The sequence below is a fragment of the Odontomachus brunneus genome, unplaced genomic scaffold (genome assembly GCF_010583005.1).
Source record: "Odontomachus brunneus isolate Ranch 3 - 2012 unplaced genomic scaffold, Obru_v1 Obru_scaffold_036, whole genome shotgun sequence".
In the NCBI taxonomy this organism is placed as follows: Eukaryota; Metazoa; Arthropoda; class Insecta; order Hymenoptera; family Formicidae; genus Odontomachus; species Odontomachus brunneus.
The window spans coordinates 1,426,633-1,446,095 of NW_022639486.1; the positions used below are offsets into that span (position 1 = coordinate 1,426,633).

Below are 19,463 nucleotides of genomic sequence, written 5' to 3' on the forward strand. Positions count from 1 at the left end.
TCTCTCTCTCTCTCTCTCTCTCTCTCTCTCTCTCTCTTTAACTCACTCTCTCTTCCTGTGGCCGCTATCTTACATCGAGTCGGTGTTAGAGCCGGGCAGGTCGAAGGATACTGCCGTAGGATGCCGTAGGATGTCGTGGGATGCCGTAGGGTGGCACTGGCTAGCCTATTGCTATTGTTTGTGACGCTGCCCGGGGACGGGCCTGCCCTTAACAGTGGCATGTGCCGATGACACTGTACCGGGTGTCCGCGATACCATTTGCCACTCGCTCCCGATGTGGCCGATCATTAAGCGACCCGGACGGAAATCCGCCGCGTATCCGTCGTAAACGCATCACCGATTATAACAAACGATCGTTGACCTCCGCGCCTGTTGTCGCGCGAAACCTTGGCACTGGCGACGTTCAGTCCTCTCACACAGATTTCCATCCTGCGATCCTTAAATTTTCTTGCTCGTCTCTTTCGTTTTAATAAACACGGGGGTATGCGTTTACAGTCGTGCCTATTTTTAGACGTGGCATTTGGAAACTTATCGCGTGTATATTCGGACGGTAGTCACGAATTATGAAAGCTCATTCCACGCGCGGTCATTATCTCACACCAATGAGCGAAATTAGCTTACAAATACCAGCGCCGGTAGTGTCTATTATTTCCGGGCGAATTAGCCGGTTCAAAAGTCGGCAGCGCCGCGACTGCAATTCCATTTCACCGACGAGAAGGGACCGCGTTTTATTTCGTCGGCGGTTTCGGCGGTGGCGTCGATGATATCGGCCGAGACGGCCAATTAAAAACGTATCAGCCAACCGGGCGCTTCGAATTTGAGCGCCGGCCGAATTGAAGCGCTCTCGGAGCGCCGTGTGCTTCGCTCTCTGTGTCTCGCACAGTTCGATAGATCGCGATCTTGATGAGATCACAAAATTCAGATATGTGAAAACGTGATTCTTAAATTCTGGCATTTTTTGTTAAGTGAAAAATTAAGAGTTCCCTTTGACTTATTTATTAAGAATTGTTCTACATTTATATGTCTCTTAAATTTATATTTTACATTTTTCTTTTATAACGCAGAGTTTTACTGCTTTTACGTAATTTTACGGAGATAAAAACGTCAAACTTGGCAATATTGAAGAATTCACTGTTTAAAATAAGGAACTCTGAAAATAATTGTATTAAAGTTTTATCGAGGTGTATTGTACTTGCGAGATCATCGTTAATGATCTCAATAAGAAAGATAATAGTGAATGATGATAAGGCGTACGATTCACGCGATGATAGAATTAAGCGCATCTCGTTAATAAGCCAAATATAAATTATAGGGTCAGCTTACCATAATAATTTGTATTGTCACGTGACGCTTTTGCTGTCCCAATCTAGGGGTCGGTGGCGCTTAATTGGGCTGTCATTACGCCGCCTTGTGGGACGCGGGACTCGATTTAAATTACGTAAAACGATAGCGCGCCGTTAATGATAGAGCGACAACATATGTAATCCCGAAATTATTTTCCTCGTCGCGCCTTCTCATTTCCTGTAATTCAGACTCCGCGTGCGCAACATAAAATGAAAAGTAACTCTCGGCGAACCGCGTTTCGTTCCGCGTCTTGCTCCCCGATAGCGGAATATCGCGAATCAAGTATTACGCGCCGCTCTCTGATAATAGCAAAGTATCGATACAAGTTCCCGCTGATACTGAGTGTATCTTTGTCATCGATACTTCACCATACACGAGAATTGCGCGGAATATTCGATATTATCGTAAGCATCGTCCTTACCCACACGTAGCTCCTGGCCGGGATCGAATTCCGGTGGCGAATGAGAACCGCGATCGTGAGAGCCACTGGCGCGATCCCGCGGGACCACTGGGAGCAGTGGGAAGCCTCTGTACCCGTGCTGGGGCTATACCGGGCTACGCCGTGGAGAGGGAGCTCCCCAAGGAGGTAATTACCCTCCCTGCCGCCGCCCGACCACCCACAAGCCATCGCAACTTCAACTCCTGCTGGAGTTACATGCTAATACAAAACCAAAACCGGTTCCCAACAGCTTCGCTCCGGCCGTCGAATTCCCAAAATTCATATACATACGTGTATATATATATATATATATATATATATATGTGTGTGTGCGTGTGTGTGTATAGATTTATATGTATATATATATATATTTATTTATTTATTTATACATATATACATATATATATATATGTGTGTGTGTGTGTGTGTGTGTGTATGTGTGTGTGTGTGTGTGCGCGCACGTGCACATACACTAACGACAGCAGCGCGCGTGAAAAATGATGCTGGATGTCCGAATGCAATCGATTCCAGTATTTACGCGTAATATCTGACCGCTGGTGCGTTTAGCGTGTGTGTCGTAACGTGAGGATCTATGTAGAAATTGGAGCCGCATTTTGTTCGTTTTTGTCCGCGGAACCGTTTGAAATATTTTCCTTGCGGAGAGCATCGCGCGACAAGCAAGAGAGAGAGAGAGAGAAAGAGAGAAAAAAAAATATAAAACGCGTTATCCGTATCAAAGGATTCTCGTGGCGGGCGATGTCGGTCATATCGTGTCGTATTATGCGCATACGTTTTCGCACGAAACAGGAATTTATTCACGCGGAAGTAACGCAAATACATATGCGTGCTCTCTTAAAATGAATCAGTCAAACATCACTGAAAATTATATACTAATTTACAGTTATAAATATAGCACTGAAAGTGCTCAGTGCTATATTTATAACTGATATCAGTGACTATTCACTGATACACTTCAAGAGAGTGTATTTTGAAAATAAACACAGTTTTGGACACACACACACACACACACACACACACATATATATATATAAAGACGCGAGGAACATAAAATAATAAATGTGCGACAACTGTATTAGCTTGCAGCATCATCACCAGTTATACTTCTTTTGCGTTTTACTCGCCCCTCCTCCCCCTATTTCGCCCATTAAGAAAGCAACAATGATCATTTCTCGCGAAGGAACTGACATATTTTTTTGTTTTCCAATTTTCCGTGTTGCGTTTCGCATCGCGCGAGCGAACGAGGAGACTCGCTTGGAGTTTGTTTTTCCGCCACGGCACTTTTATATATTCCGCCTGAAATTTTTATTTTATATTTCGCGCTGTGCCGCACGGTACAAATTCGTTTTTTAATTGGTAAATTTATTTGTTGCGTTGTGCACGCGGCCACCGAAATGCGCGCGCGCGCGCCGCGCTATAATACAAGGATATTACGATTTTACGTTTGCAACGCGCGTATAACACTCGATAACATTCTCGCCGCGCGGTGAAATATCGGGTGTAATAGTTCGATTTAGGATATCGGATGACGCGCGATATGGTAACGATTTCGTGAACGAGACGAAGAGCCTCGCAATTTCCCGGGGTTCATGCGCGAATTAAATATTCGCCGTGCAATCTAGGGCGCCGCGCCAAAAATTCACGCGAACGCGTCTCGAAGTGAACCGGCTGCACATACTTCCCTCTCTTCGCTTCTCCCCCCTTTTTTTTCCTCCTGTTTTTGGCCCGCTCGGCGCGTTTCGGTAACAACGACAAACTGATTACCAACGCGGCGTCCCAAGCGCGGCCTTGGAACTCCCAAAAGTCATACCCGTAAAAAAGGACTATTGTGCACCGCGGACTTCCGGGTTATTTATACGAGTTATCTCGTCCCCGAAGCGCCGCGAACCGCGCGCCGTTGCGCCGCAGCTGCAATGTTCGCACTGTGACTTACGAGCGATGATAATTCCAGCAGCTTGAGTGCCCGGCTTTTCGTTTCGCGGTCTTAACGTTTTTTTATTCCGCCGCGGTTCTTCGGCTCATCTTATCAATGAGTTACTCGCACGACACGGAAGCGGCACGAGAGAGCAAGAGGGAAATTAACGAAGAATCGTGATCCGGGTGAACGATTCCTATGATCCGCGGGGGATTTCACTGTCGACGAGCGTTGCTCTCACTCTCGAGATCACGATCGCAATCGCGATTTTATGTCTGCTTGTGAAGAAAAAATGCGGGTGCGCACGTTTTTTCTTCACAGTCCTGTTGTCTGTATTTTTCTTCTGGATGCTGGAGTCGACGGCGAATTCCAATAATGTCGATTACGTAAATTATCGTTTATATCATATATTGAGCAATGCTCCAACTCGCTCTCGCACATATCCTAATTGTGTAAGAGAATTTTTAATTCTGTGCGACCAATACAATTTTGCAGAAAAAGGTAAATACTCTGTCGGTAAAAATTTCGTCTACAGCATTCCTTTAATGTCAATCCTCGAAACCGGCCACATACGTTCACAAGAACGAAGGTTCCGGAAAAACTCTCACAACGAATTTTGCGAAGAGCATTACGCACCGGATTAAAAGTTAACCGTAGCTTCGCGCTATCTCCACGAAGGGAAGCTACAATCTCCCGTGAGCGGCAGCTTGTCCCACTCTGAGTCCAATATTATAACATCTAATAAAAATAATCCCACGATACACGGGAATACATGCGGAGAGACCGCGAGTGTTTTATCATTGGCGTGCTAATAAAACCGCGCGATAAACAGCACATACCGCACCACCGCGACATACCGTCTCACCGTTTATCTCTGCGTAGGAGACGCGCGAAGTGACGGACGCAATTTGTCCTTTTTTTTCTTTCTCTCGACGCGGACGCGAGAACGTAAAGTTCGATTATCGACGCGAGCCGACGCGTTGGCCACACTTGTTTCCCGCAAGTTGTGCTTAAAGTCGCGCGTATCCCGGTGGGAAATTTGAATTTTGGCTGGACTTCCTTTGCGTGTGCGTGTCTGTGTGTATGTGTGCACGCGGCACGTGCGCGTGTAGATGTGATGTGTATGCTTGTGTCGCATGTGTGTGTGTATATGTGCCGGTCCAAGGTGGTTCGGTCTCCTATGCGCAGGAATGGGCTGTGGGAGCCAATATCACCGGGGTATGGCTCCCGCGGGATCACCGCCGCTCTTTTCCACCCTTTCCCGTATTATTCGCGTCCGCGCAAGCGGCATCATCTGCGGCGGCATAGGCCGCCGCGCGTATCTCCGAGCTCGTTCCGCTCGATCGCCCGAAATCCCATGAAATTTCAATGCGGAATCCCTATTAAGGGCCGCCTGCGAGCAGGTTACGACCGTGGATCTCCGGCGGCCGGACGACGAGGGACGAATGATACGGTGAAAATGATTTAGCCCAGCTACCGTCTTTATCAAATCCGAGCCTTGAACCTTAAACGTATGAATTCCTGCGGACCGCGAGATTTAGATCTTCTTCTCGATATGTTCGTGCGAGAACGCATTGCGCTCTTTCAGAGAGGGAGAGAGGGAGAAAGAGAGAGGGAGAGAGAGAGAGAGAGAGAGATGTCTATTGTTATCCCTTCATCTTGCGAACTGCCCGAGATAGTTTAGATTTCGGCTAATACGGCGTATTATACACACACCTGAATACATAAGCAAATCCGCGGTATAATCTGTGCTAATCGTGAACTTATCTCTTCTGTTTCAGACTATCTGCAAGATGGCAGACCAACCTCCGTCCAAGCTGCCGATCTGGAAAATCAGAACAGCCTCGACAGCGGTGAGTCATTTTCTTTTTTCATTTCCAATCGATTGCTCGATATATATCATCCTCTTGTGCAAATTAGTCAAATTTTTGTAACTTGACGAGAGAATATTTGAGGGGTTATTTGACACGTTTAGACTCTTAACTTCAATTATCCTTTCGTCCCGCGATAATTGAGCGCGAATCTGGAATCGCCGAGATTACATAAAGACGGTTCTTACTAATTCGAAGACTCTAATAGGCGCCCTATCGAGCGATAAAAAGGGGTCGCGGCCCCTCCATGTTTAAGATTGCTCGTTTCGACCAGCAGGAAACTCAGGGATAAGATCCTTGAATAGCGGTAGATAGGTTTGAGGCGGAAGGATTTAAGGAGACTTTGCCAGAAACTTTGAGTTACGACGTTCGAACAAGACCTCGAACAGTACGGAGGTTTCCGCTTTGACATCGAAGCGATCGGGCAAAGTAGAATTGACCTGAGAGAGGGAAGCCCTCTTTTCATACTCAAAGAGACTTCCCTCGAAATAATGTATTTGCGTCGACGTGTTTTCCGCCGGTTCGGCCACCGATTGCGAATGTCTCCAGCAAAATTGAAAGTTCGCCCGAGCGACAATCTACCCTATCTTTTCAAATATTAAAAAAAGCAGAGAGAGAAAGAGAGAGAGAGAGAGAGAGAGAGAGAGAGAGAGAGAGAGAGTACAGAAAGTCGATACGAATACAATTTGCTCGGGTCGCGCTAAGATTGTCGTTTTGTGAATGATTTTTTCATGTCACATATTGTCGATTGCGAGACACGACTAATATGCCAATGCGGAGCTTCGAGTACGAGAAATCATGTTACGCCGCAGCCGAGCTGCGAACAGATAGTGCTCTCAGCTGCCTTCTCGGTGCGCGAGTCACAGATACAATGGTCTCATGCATTCGACATATGCTTACTGTAACTCGATTACCTTGTAACAGTCGAAGCTTTGGTAAGGGACGGGGGGATTGAGCCGACTTAAGTTGACTAATCTCTCTTTGGCTCGACCGTGCCGGGCGGAATAGTAGTCGCAGTAGATAAATCAGTGCTGAGCAGACACACTGCGATCAATCGTACGCATCGCGGCTCCCTCGCCGAGTCTATCGATCGTAGATGGTGATCATCGAGTGTTGGCGATGTCGTTCATCATTTATGTAAGATTAAGACAAACCATTGCGTAAATGGTCAACCCGAGACTCGCGGGAGTGACCTTTTATTCTTCCTTCGAGTTTTAATACGCGAGTTCTCCGATGACGACCCACTCATTTCCGCGAATTAATCGTGCGATGTGCGTGCACGTTCTTTGCATCCGTCGCGCCGACTTTTAACGTCTGCCTCTTTCCGTTTCGATGTTAATCACAAATGACATTATACCATTCTGATATCAATGAAAACCGTCCGATCAAAGAGATCTCGCGGAAGCGTCGGTGCCGATGTCGTTAGCCCGGCGGAAATTCGCAAGAGGCTTTCCTCTTGTCTACGTTCCAGTTACGTTCGGCCTTAGCCCGTGGTGTGACTCCCCGATGACTGCGCAATAATTGGGGGATTACCGCTTTCATGATGGCTAACGAGTTTCCGCGAATTTGACATACACTTATACGCGGTGATTCGATTAGCGCGGGCTAACAGAGAGATCGGGCTTAGTCTGGGACGGGCGAAGTTGACCGGTCGACTCAGGACGGCGAAAAGGGGCGGCCGACAGAGAGGGTGGTGGTCGCTCGGCCAGCTTGGCCGACGGCTAGCCAGCTAGCTAGCGCACTCCTGGGAAGACGTAAATGTGTCCCTTTAGTGCCAGCTTCCGTCCTGCGATACGTCCGCCAAAGGGCTTGACCACTCGGCCGGTCTGTCTATCTCTCTCCCCCTCCCGCCCTCTCGCTCTTTCTGTGTGGCTCTCGAGCGTGTATCTCAGGCTCCGTCGACGCAGTCGACGCAGGATTCGTGCAATTGCTCACTTCTTCGTCTTCTGATTGAGGTATTGCGACCCTTGCCAGGAAACTTTGTCCGATAAACCTCGTCGGATGTAAATGTGTCAGTGAGCTCCGTACAAAAGGGCTCGAGAGTTCGCAGTTCGCGAGATCTTTCCGGTAACGAAGCGATGCTGTCCGAGAAATTGTGAATTTGACTCATAATTGCGAAACGGTACGAATGGTTTGATTTGTTCTCTTATTGACCGAACAATTTTAAACTTGCGACATACGATCGCGATATATTTGCTTGTAGGGGAGAGTTGTTGAAATCGTTCCGTCTCTTAAATTGCGCTGCATCAATCGTATCTGATTTTTTTAAATGTTTATAGCACGTACAAAATAAGATGTAATCTGAACATTTTCACGTTAATTTCTCGTTTTTATCGTTGAATGTCGTTCATATTCAATAATAATGAAGAAATTGATGAGGTACGATTTAGGGGACCGACATGTTCAGCAACTCTCTTGAATTAAATTATCATAATGATCGTTTTCCTTTCGTTGCAAGAAGCCAGACGATATCAGAAGCTTCCGTTTGGCAGGCTTTTATCGTATAACTCTAAATAACATACCGCTTGGCGAGAGGCAAGACTAACTGCGAATTAGACGTAAGCGTGCACGGAGCAATTTCCGCAAATTGCCGCGACCGCGTTACCTTTTTCCCCTTCGCGAGGGTTTCATCCTACATTAGGGTTTAGATCGGGATAAGTTGGCGCGCGCATGGCGCACAAAGGGAATGTGTAGTACTCCAGTATGAAAGGACTAGATTTAATGGCGGTTACCAGACGCCGTTCGTACATGTGGCAGTAGTTTGTACTTAGAGATGTGCAAGCCGAGCTTGTCAGACGAACAAACACTTAATTAACCCTTCAAGTTAGCTCTCTAACCTCTCCCCTTCTTCTCTGTCTCTTTCTCTCCCTTCTCCGCCGCGTTGTCTTCTGTTACATTTGAAATGAAAATAGTACTTTGTTCACAACACGGCAGAGCCCGGCAAGATTCATTGGGACTTACTGTTGACGGCACGGAAGTTAACTGGCATATGTTCCGAAGAATGGAGCGCGAGAGCGTAAGAAAATTCTCGTAGTTTCTGAAGGGTCGCGAACCTTCGGGTAATCTGGTGATTATCCGAACGCCTTGCATTCTCGAAAGCAACCCTCGGATTTCAATGTAGCAAAGTGGAAGTTCGCGCTCTTCTTCCGTTTAATTATTACAGCATGAATCATTAAAAAAGGAGACGTATATATTGCTTTATAATTCGCCGATATATAATCACGATATGTATAATTACAAAAACGTGTATCATGAGTATCTCTATCTCTGTGTAACATCGCGAAATTTAATTAGGAGAGGCAACAATGACGTTTCGCGATCTCCGAAACCAAAGCACCGGGATCACCCTGAATTAAAAGCGAGTCGTTTCAACCCCTTCGCGGTCACGCTTATCACGACTGAGACGGAAAAGAAAGATAGAGAGAGAGAAAGAGAGAGAGAGGGGGGGGGGAGAGGAGGACAGTCACCTACGCCAACGAAGGACAAGTTCTGGCTCTCGTCCCGACGGGCATTCTCGGATTCGCAGAGATCCCAATCTCTTAGGCGGGTCGCATCTCTTTTCGGTTCCAGTCAGTCAGTCACTCGATCCCGTCGCTCACCCTTGCCTCTCACACCCACCCCCGTTGTGACCCCGCGTGCTGTATACCCGAGAGACCCATTGCAACTTTAAGCGCCTCGCATTACGGGCGTTCGACTCGTTTCTCTCGATTCGGGCTTCGCCCGCTCCCTTCTTCCCCGCTCTTAATTTAGCCATCTACCACTAACCTCCGCCGGTTGGGTCGTCTCCGCTGCTCTCTCCATCGCTCTCTGTATCCCCGAAGAAACCGAATTCATTTCAGATGTTTATCTCTGGCGGGAGAATCGCCTGAAAAACGGATTAAGCTCGGGCGATCGCGCGAGAATTCTCGCGAATTGTCTTCGGCTGTGCGCAGCTTCACCCGCGATATTGGATTATTTTCCAATGATAAATGTCTCCAGGAGTCTCGCGAAGTTCTTGCGTCGTCGAATGATCAACGAATAATTCCTGGTGACAAGGTCTTTCTTTTTTCCAAGTGTGACAATATAATACTTCGGTGGACAGGTACGCGAACGGAGGAAACATCGATGAGCGTTATTATTAATTTACGATAGTCATTGACGAATGTTTTATTTGCACGAGAGTCCGCTGTAAACGCGATTGCATGTATATGTGATATCTAGCCATTCGCAATGCGTGTATCAATCAACGGCTATTCATATCAAACCGGGTATTATTTTAATAACAACGGGCCGAATAAACAATTGCGACTCTTTGCTCGTTTCGCTAGCTGATCAATTATTGAAAGTTCGAAATGAGATAAATAATTAATTATTCACATGTAAATGAATTACACAACGAATCGAGTAACGAGACTACATACTTTAAATTGTAATTAGTCAGTCGTGATTAATTTGTAATTAGTCAATGGAGCCTTTTCAATCATGCGGGCGATTTCGGATGAGCGATCGAGTTCCCGCGACGCGCGCGCGAATAGACGTCATTATATTTCTCGCGAATGCGCTCCGCATTGATTAGCTTGCGCGCCGGTTGAATGTCTTCTCGTCGGTTCACTAACACCGGGTTTGTAACAACCTCAGTTGACACGTTGAAAATTTAACTCGCGTCCGTCTTTGGATCCCGAGGTAGCTCGCAGCTCGTCATCTATTATTCGGCAGAAGCACAGCCTATCTTCGGCCCGGCATCCTTAAGAAGCCGGAATAAGCGATGAGTAAATCACGAGAGTTGCCATTTCACCATTTCCATGTAATTAGACGTGTACGTCATAATTACAAAATTCTGACAAGTGACGTTGTTATTCAAGGGGTTTAATTAGGAGTTAGAGATAGACGGGTTTGATGATCGGGAAAGTATATTTCTACACTAAAAGTCGAGATCATTTCTCGCTTTCGAGCTCTTCCTTTTAAAGTTCGACTAGACGCCGTAGGGAAGGCTCGTCGTTGTGCAAAAATGACGTTATCGCAAAGCAATCGCGCAATTACGAGAAAACGTGGCGACTTATTTCGCCAAAAGCCGTTTCTCGCGAGAATGAGGATGATTATCGGGACGGAATCAATAAATCGCGTGACATCTCGCCGAATGCACGATATAAGTGTTCGCTAATTGACAGCGTCGGCGGCTGGAAATTGTGTCAGTCGCGCAGGCACAAACGAATATATATATATATATACACACACATGTGTATATATATATACACATGTATATATATATATATATATATGTGCATATCGATCGCGACGATCGCAGGTTAATTTCGTCGGTTCGTCCGGACGAGATTCGCTGCTGTCCACTCGGCGCGATGGTTGGTGGTCGACGGCGGTAATTAGTGCGGACGGACGTGGACACGGACGGGCACTTTAAATGTCTGCCTCTACGGGCAACGCCGCGTCGGCTTAACTCGCTTATTATTTAATAAACTTCGGAAGTTTCACCACGCGCCGGCGATCGGCCGAATTTGAAATGCGAGCCGGGTCGTCGACCGCAGGCCGCGTATCGCGATTATTTAACCTTTCGCGCTTCGAACCTTTGCCATTATTTTGAACAGCACACAAAGCTCGTGATCCTTCGTCGGTATTTTTATTGATTCCGGCAAAAATTCCGAAGCTCCCTCGCGTGTTGTTTCTGCATGATTATAGATGCCGCGGAATCCCTCCAGGAATTCCCCCAATATATCTTTTGAAAATTATACTTTCAGCCGGCACGTGTTTATTTATTAAGTAAAGAACGAGAGTGAACAGTTTCATAAAATATGACGAGGTAATGTGTTTTTACTTTTAAAAAAATTTATTATAATATAGCTTATTTCCTATGCTCAGTTTCAGCTTTCTTTTGAATTGTACATGATTAATTTCAAATCTTGGTTTTTTCAAATCATTTTTCTATTCTTTTTTTTTTGTCAATCTTTGTTTTCCATGACTTTTATCGGTCTTATCATCGGGTTTCTGAACTTCGTTCACAATTGTTGGTCTTATCGACTGACGGTACAATCGATTTCTCTCCGCAGTGTAATATATTTCCGCTGTAGCGTTACTTACGCTGTAGGATGAACATTCAAAAGTGTAGAAGTAAAAGTAGCTTATACCAGCGTTTATAGAGAAATATAAAATTAACGTTTAATTTTTAATCCTTTATTTTTAAGACATCATTAAACGATTTTTTTTACGTATCATTCAGTAGTATTACAAACATTTGACTGCATTAAAAATTTTACATTTTTTTCGAGATATATAACTTTTGAATATAAAAAAAACACTCCAAATATCATTAATATAAATAGTCTAAAAAGCAAAAGTCAATATTTAAAGGACAATAATTAAAGGGCTGCCAGTTTTCTTATATCGAACCTTTTGACCACTCTTCGCCGTTGAGATAGAGAATCATTACGCTGATAACACGTTCTCGTTAGAAAATTAACGTCTTAATACTCGACCTTCACGCCCTCTTCCTTCCGCTCGGGTTCTCAGGTTTTCATAGCTTCCGCTCCCGACGCTAATAAAATAATAAATACACGTCGAGGCAGGAGGTGTAGACGAGTAGAAGGGAACGACGGGAGAATCCAGGAGGGTGGAAAGAGACGACGCGCATTTCACACCTGCAAGGTAGACCGTCGCCCTCTTCTTCTTCGTCTTCTTCTTCTTCTTCGTCTACGTCGTCGTCTTCTTCTCTTGCGTCTCGCTTTCCTTCTTTTCCCCACCAGGGCCATGGCAGGGGCCGCCTTTACACCCCCTTACAATGCCTCGGCGTGCATTACATACAACTCGGTTATTTCTCCAGGGAGTTTTCTCACGTGAATGCCGCGAGAGCACGCACATTTGCGCGCACACCAACGGCGAGCTCCCGCGAACGCGAGCACGTGTATAGTCGAGCTGTTATGCGCGCGCGCGCGCGCGCATACACACACACACACACACACACACACACCAATTCGCCGATCTAGCGGGGAAGGCCGCACAGGGCGCGAGCGGAGCCCGCAGGAATCTCGCACGGAAATTTCGTTCGCCACCGCGGGATTAGCTTTTGGCAATTATTAATTTTCGAGGGGAACGCGCGCGACGTCTCTCCTCCGGGGAGGAGGGTGCGATAAAAAAAGATTAATACGAACGGTCGGACGCAAATTGCCTGAAATCATCGTGCCTCTGCCGCTGACGGCGCTGTTCGAAACGTATCTCGCTGAATTAACGCGCTATAATGTAATTTGGGAATAACGGCCGCTGTAGTCAAGGATTAATTGATCACAACAATTACATCGGATACTAACATGCTCTAACACGTGTTAAATATACGCGATCGTTCACTCGTGTTTTTTTTTCTTTTCACTTGTCCTAGGAAAAACAAAAAATACAAAGATACAAAAACAAAAGATACAAAAGAACAAAAGGTCGGACTCAATATACCAGGACAAAGGTATTCTCGCGTGTAAACTGTTAATCGTTGTGTTTGCGGTAAATAGAATTTATCGATCGCCACATATTTTCCAAGATAAATTGAAGCGATAGTTTTATGTGCTCTTGTTTACACAGGCTCTCAGAATTTCCGTCGTCATTTTAATTTCAAAAATGATTCTCTCCCCTTGTATTCCCTAAACAATGCCTCGAGGCTCCTTGTAATTCCGAGATCCTCAATTATGCCACCGTTTCCCTCAACGGTTTCATACATATTTTCCGGCGCGCTGTTTAATCTAAATTCCATTATCCTTCGACACCCATGTATCGATATTCCTCATTCGAATCTCGCAATGGGGGCATCCCCGGTGTATCGAGCGTTCGTGTTATCGGGAATGTGTTGGTAGTGGCGGTTCCTTATAGAGGAACAGGGATGACAGGGTAGCAGGCGGTGGTTGCAGAACGGGGTGGCGCGGCTTCTTCTTCACTTCCCGCTCGACGCCTCTCTCTCTCTCTCTCTCTCGCTCTCTCTTGCTCTCTTTCTCTTTCACACGCACACACGGCACCCACGGGAATTTAGGCGAAAACTTTCGCCGGGCCGCCCGAAGGCGAGGAATTCTTACGACGGTGGAAAAGTTTGAGCCGGGCAGCTCAGCGACGTACTTTACCGCCCGGCACGGCGATTCCGCGTTATCGCCCGGCTTCGACGACGCTTATCGTTCCACTTCCTCGCCGAGAGAATGCTAGAAACCGAGGGTCGAGCAGTTTCCAGCCGCGGACGCTGCTGCGACTCACCCGTTCTCCTTAACGCCGGATGAGTAATACGGGTTGTATGCAATGGGGTGTGATCTATCTCTATGATCTTTTCTATGATACTAAAACGGAAGTAAAATCAGTAACACGGAAGTCTCTGATGATTATTTATTGCAGTGACGGAGCAGGACTTCTTCTCGTAACTATATTTCCATCAATACTACTGTAGATAAATCTTTCTGGAATAGTTGGATGATTCAAATAAAATTGAAATTGAGTTTGAATTGATATTGAGTTCAAATAAAGTTGAAATTAATGGCTTTTGAGTCTCTAAAGTATTACACTAAGCAATGAGGTATTGAAAGGATATATGTGTTTATATATATACAATATATTTTTCGCCCCAAATTGCAAAGAAAGCTCAAGAAATAAATATAAAATATTATTTTTCTATCAATATTTTTTATTAATTTCTTATTTATTTTTTCTAAGTTTTTTTTTTGCAATTTTATGTCTTGAGTTTCGTTAATTTCTGCTTAAATCCGTTTTTCATATATGCGCGATACAAAAACGAGCGAGGCGGGTTCCCGTCGTCGCGGCCCGAATTGGAAAGCGGCCCAGAGGCCTAATGAACGGCGTTTCAAGCTCGCATGCCGGCTACTGTGCGTGGCAGGACAACGCACAGTGCCGTTAAATTAATCCGGGCGAAGCTGAGTGCTCGGTAATCATCATTACCCCGACCCGGGCGCCGGATTATTATGTTTTCCGCTCGCACTCCGGCCGTTTCGACGTCCGTCCGCCGACGCTCGTTATGTCTCCGACGTGTCCATAGACACGTGCGAGCTATGTGATCGTCACGTCGTGCATGCGCGAACTAATTTCAGTCTGACAATCTTTAATTCCGCGACGTCATGACGTTACTTGCAACGATACGAGTAGTTATGTCATTTACCTGCTTTTACCACGCAACTGCTTCTGATTACCGAATGGGTTTCACGAATAACTTACGAATTTTAGATAATATATTTATAACTATTTTCCGTTATATATACCGCAGACACACACACATACACACACACACTTTCTTAATTTCTCAATTCTAAAATACATATGATTCAAGCGATGTCTCACATTCAGAAACACCGCCTCGGTACGCGACTCGTGTTCTCGCGGACAAATTAGGGCAAGGTTCGTTCTGTCGTTTACACGAAGGCGAACATGCTTGGCTACCGGCTAGATAACGTAATAAAACGTATTCGAGGAGAAACCGCTTCTACTGTTCGGCATAAGAAATTCGAACGGAAGACTACGCGGCGTTTGTAAGAGCGGGGCCAACCGGTTCTGCGACAGAACGTACATATTTCTCGAGCGTTAGCAACGCTACCGCGCGAAATCGCACTGATAATCTTGTATTTTGTCTAACTTTTGACATTCGAGTCGGGATTCGACTGAAGGTTTGCTTAAAGTAGAAATTAATGTGAGACGATAGTTGCAAAAATACACAGACGAGCAATCAGCAAATTGCGTATTGATGCATTAATAACATAATAAAATAATTCGTCGAATTTAATTAAATTAAAGCCTTTTCAAATTGAATCGAACGCACTGTAATCTTACTTTTACCGAAATTAATGAACGTAATTAGTCGGATTCCGGCTGGAAGGTGCTTCCACCGCGACTATACATACCGTGGAGAAATCACAAACGCGAACGCGAAATTTATTTCGGGGGGCGAAAGTAAATTTTCTTCCCTGTAAAAAAACGAAGAAGAATATATCGGACTATAATTAACTAAAGGCAATAACAAAGATAAATAGAGCCAAGCCTGAGTCCGGATTCGCGCGAGATCGTAGGCGATCTCGTGGCGGCGCGGTGCGCGTTCCGCGTATCGCGGAAAGCGAAATACAAAACGGAGTTAAGAACAGACAGACGGACGGACGGACGGACGGACGGACGTAAGGACGTAAGGACGTACAGGAATGTCCTGTGCGATAAAATCTGCCGACCTGCACCTCCGGCTCCCGGCAGAAAAGGATGCCGACCGCCTCGCTCCTCTTGCAAGGAGGCGGCGGTGCGCGCGCTCCCGCTCCTTCATATTGAAACAAATAGATCCGCGTCGCGAGAATGACTTCTCTCGATCTGCGCCGACGGATCGAAGATTAATGCGGCCGATAAGGGGGTTAAATCGGAACACTTAGTCCCGGCGCTACCGCGGGGCTATAATTAAACGCGCACGTTGCTCGGTGTCCTCGCGGTGAAAACGCGACTGGCGAGAACACGCAGGATGACCGTGACGTAGGATATTCCCTCGGGGCTGCACGATTTATGGCTTTTACAAATTGAGACATTACGTTCAAATGAGGAGCCTTAAATCTTTACGCCACCGCGTTCCGAGGAATTTGAATTAAAGCGCGTCACTCGTTAATCCTTACGATATGGTGACGTTACCAAATTCATGAAGCATCTTCTCCTAGAGTGTGATATTTGATAAATTCGAGGTGGATTTCTCTCGTTAGAATTTTTCAGGATTTGTGCCCGGAAAACAAATTTTTTGTTCAACCTTTAGTACACTGAGTACGTTCACTGAAATAATTATATTTCTGTTAAGACAAAGAATGTTAAAATCGTGATTCTATTTCTCTCTCTTTCTTTCTTTCATTCTCACGTACGCGCATATACGACTGTTACCAGTACAGAATTTTTGTCACGGGGATTTGTTAACGAGAGAAAGTTACGTGAAACGAGAGACAGATATTAAAGGATCGATGCGAGGTCGATCTCTACATACAAAGTTGCCCGTCCCGATGGCCGACGGTCTCCCGCTGACAACAGGCCTGCACGGCGGACGTGGACACGCATTAAATATCGCATGCATGCACGGAGATGCGCGTCCACGCGCTTGCACTTTGCGCATCGTCTAACGTAAAAGCAATCTGTCACGATCGATCCTTCTGTCGATCGATACTCTGAATTGAAACGCAGAGTCTGAAGCAGAGAGAAGTATCAGAAACGTCTCGTAATCGGTCACAAGTTCCGTTAAAGAAAGACGCATTATAAATTGTGGAAAATCCGAACGCCATGAGAATTCACATTATTTTGATTTTCTTTATATATGAAAAAGAGAGAAAATTTTCAGATATTTCCGATTGCTACAAAAAAAAGATATTTCCGTTTGCTAAGAAAAAAATATCTAAAAATTATTTACTCTCAGTGGGTAACTAACATATTTACTTAAATCTAAATTCTTTTGTTTAAGTAGGATAAATAATTACTTTTATTAAAAGCTAAGCTCTTGAGAAAATATATATTCTGTTATTTGAAAAATATTGTATTCTAGTATAACTAAATATGTTATTAGAGTATTTACAGAATAAATATTTTTTATTTTTTAGATATTTTTTCTCTTACAAGATTTCATGCCCTATTTGCTATCTCTGTAACTATTGGAGATAGAAAAAGCTTTTTAGCCCATTTTATTTTTTTTTGTTTTTTATAAAAAACCGCAACTTTTGTCTAAAAAGTTTTTTTCTATCTCCAATAGTTACAGAGATAGTAAAAGGGGCATGAAACTTTGAAAGGTAGTTTCACCCCTTAAATCTGCGCCATTGCCGATAAAAAAAATATGTCTCTTATTTTTGGCCACTTTATAAATATGCCAAGTTTCATTCGAAATCGGAGACACACACTTCGCGAATCTTCGTTGTTAGTGTAGGAATCGCACAATTTAATCTAACATGACTCAAACTTCAATAAAACCTTACTATTTTGGATACACGTATGTATCGTAATTTTATTTGACTAATTTTAAAAATTTGACATACTATATCATATCATATATCGTATTATATTCAGAGACGATACGAGACTAAAAATGACTTCTGGCTCAATGATAAATGCCAAGTAGTTTTAATGAAAATGCAGTTAATGCATCTTAATCAATGTAAATTCTACCTAACGTCGAAATAGCGTCAAGTAAAATGTTCGTTATTGATTTTGGCGAGTAAACAGTCAACAGTGTCTTTGAACTGTGACCTCCACCTTTCGCTCAATCTTCATGCGAACGTCTTAATCTGGAACTACGATTAGAAAACGAGACATTTGACGGCCTGAAGTTGCTCGTCGGCGTTAAAGCGGCGATATATGGAATTAGGTGAGATATCTAGATTATCCAATTGGATCCGAGCGTAACGACGCAACGGCGCATAATCGCGGCGACTGCGTCGTCCGAAACGCCTAAGCGTTCGCGATTAGAGCCGCGTCGCGGGTCTCTCCGAGAGACGATTTAACGACGGGAACGGCGCACGGAATGCACGTCGGTCACTTTAGTGGCGAGGATTTCAAATGAAAATTCCACGGAGTTAATGCGCTCGGCGGCGCATCTCGCCCGCTCGCGCGGCGTTTAAGGGCTAAACCGTATAGGTGCAATATAACTTTCAAGTACTCCGCATAGCGTTAGGCATATCCTTTTACTATTCTCGCGAAACCAACCGCAAATCTCGCCTCAACGGCAATCCTCCTCTTTCTCTCCGCGAAGAGAATTGCAAAGTGCGGGACAACGTCCTGCCTCTCTTTCTCGCTCCTTCTCTCTTCTCCCTCTGGACCGGCGCGCACTTCCGTACCATTACACCACCGTATTATTTTTCCGCCGGCTGTTTACCTGGTTTCCCGCTCGCTCGCGCATCCCCGCAATCGTAGATTTCTGCCTTTTTTTCCTTTTCTTTTCTTCTTTATCTACTAGTTCCACCTTCGTTTATCTAACTGACCTTTTCGCAAAATTTTAATGACAACGCGAGCACCTTATTTCGAATAGACTTTATTAAAACTTTATTTCGAGAAACGGTATTACAGGAGGGGAAGGGGGTATCGTTAAGCAGGATGAAGAAGTTGTAAACAAAAAGAGGGAAGCGGCTAATTAAAAATCTACATACAGCTACGCAGTTCGCGGAGATGATCGTCAATCGGAAATAAAGGATAAAACAAGAGAAAATCGTCGGAATTGACTCAGGAAACAAGGTTAATTAAAGATACTCGTAGCTGATAAGGGAGCATATAAAAGAAAGGAGAGCGCTCTTAAATGGCGAGTCCCACAAGCGTGTTACGCTCGAAAGTGCTTGAATGTTAACAGAGTATCCGAAAACAACTCGAGTCTGAAATTAATTTAGCTCTCTACACCTTCGCCGCGAGACGCGCGTCCACATTTAAAGGCCGCGATATTGCATAAGTGCCAGTGTCTTCTTAAGGAAGTCCTCAAAGAAGAAGTCGCATCCAACTCGTAATTGCACTTCACTCCGGGTTTTTCTGCCTTGGACAACGATTTTCATCTGAGAATAACGCGAAAATTTTCAAGGTACGCCCCGAGCGCTAATTGCAGCCTTGCGTGTTGTTAAACACATCGCGTTCAAAGCACGTACGAGAAACTTATATAAGCTAGAGTCGAAAAATTTAACTTTCTACTCTTTGCACTGTAGAATAAATAAATGATGATAACAATAAAATATTGCATAATAATTAGTAACACGCAACTCTAGTATTTCTTATTTCTTCTAAATTTTTATATTTTGGTATAACGTTAAACCTGGTTCAGAAAAATATTAGAAAAATAATTCTGTATGTAGTAGATTATATATTTACAATAAAAAAAAAATATATATTTACAATCCTCTCTCTCTCTCTCTCTCTCTCTCTCTCTCTCTCTCTCTCTCTC

General features: G+C 44.7%; 1 protein-coding gene across 1 annotated transcript in view; it reads left to right on the forward strand.

Moving 5' to 3' along the window:
• Positions 1-19,463, forward strand: part of LOC116843854 (zinc finger protein 423) — an 88,647-nt gene that overhangs the window by 24,173 nt on the left and 45,011 nt on the right. Inside the window, exon 4 of the mRNA XM_032814688.1 lies at positions 5,498-5,569. Within this exon, the coding sequence (XP_032670579.1) occupies positions 5,498-5,569 (72 nt within the window). The remainder of the gene's footprint in view (positions 1-5,497; positions 5,570-19,463) is intronic.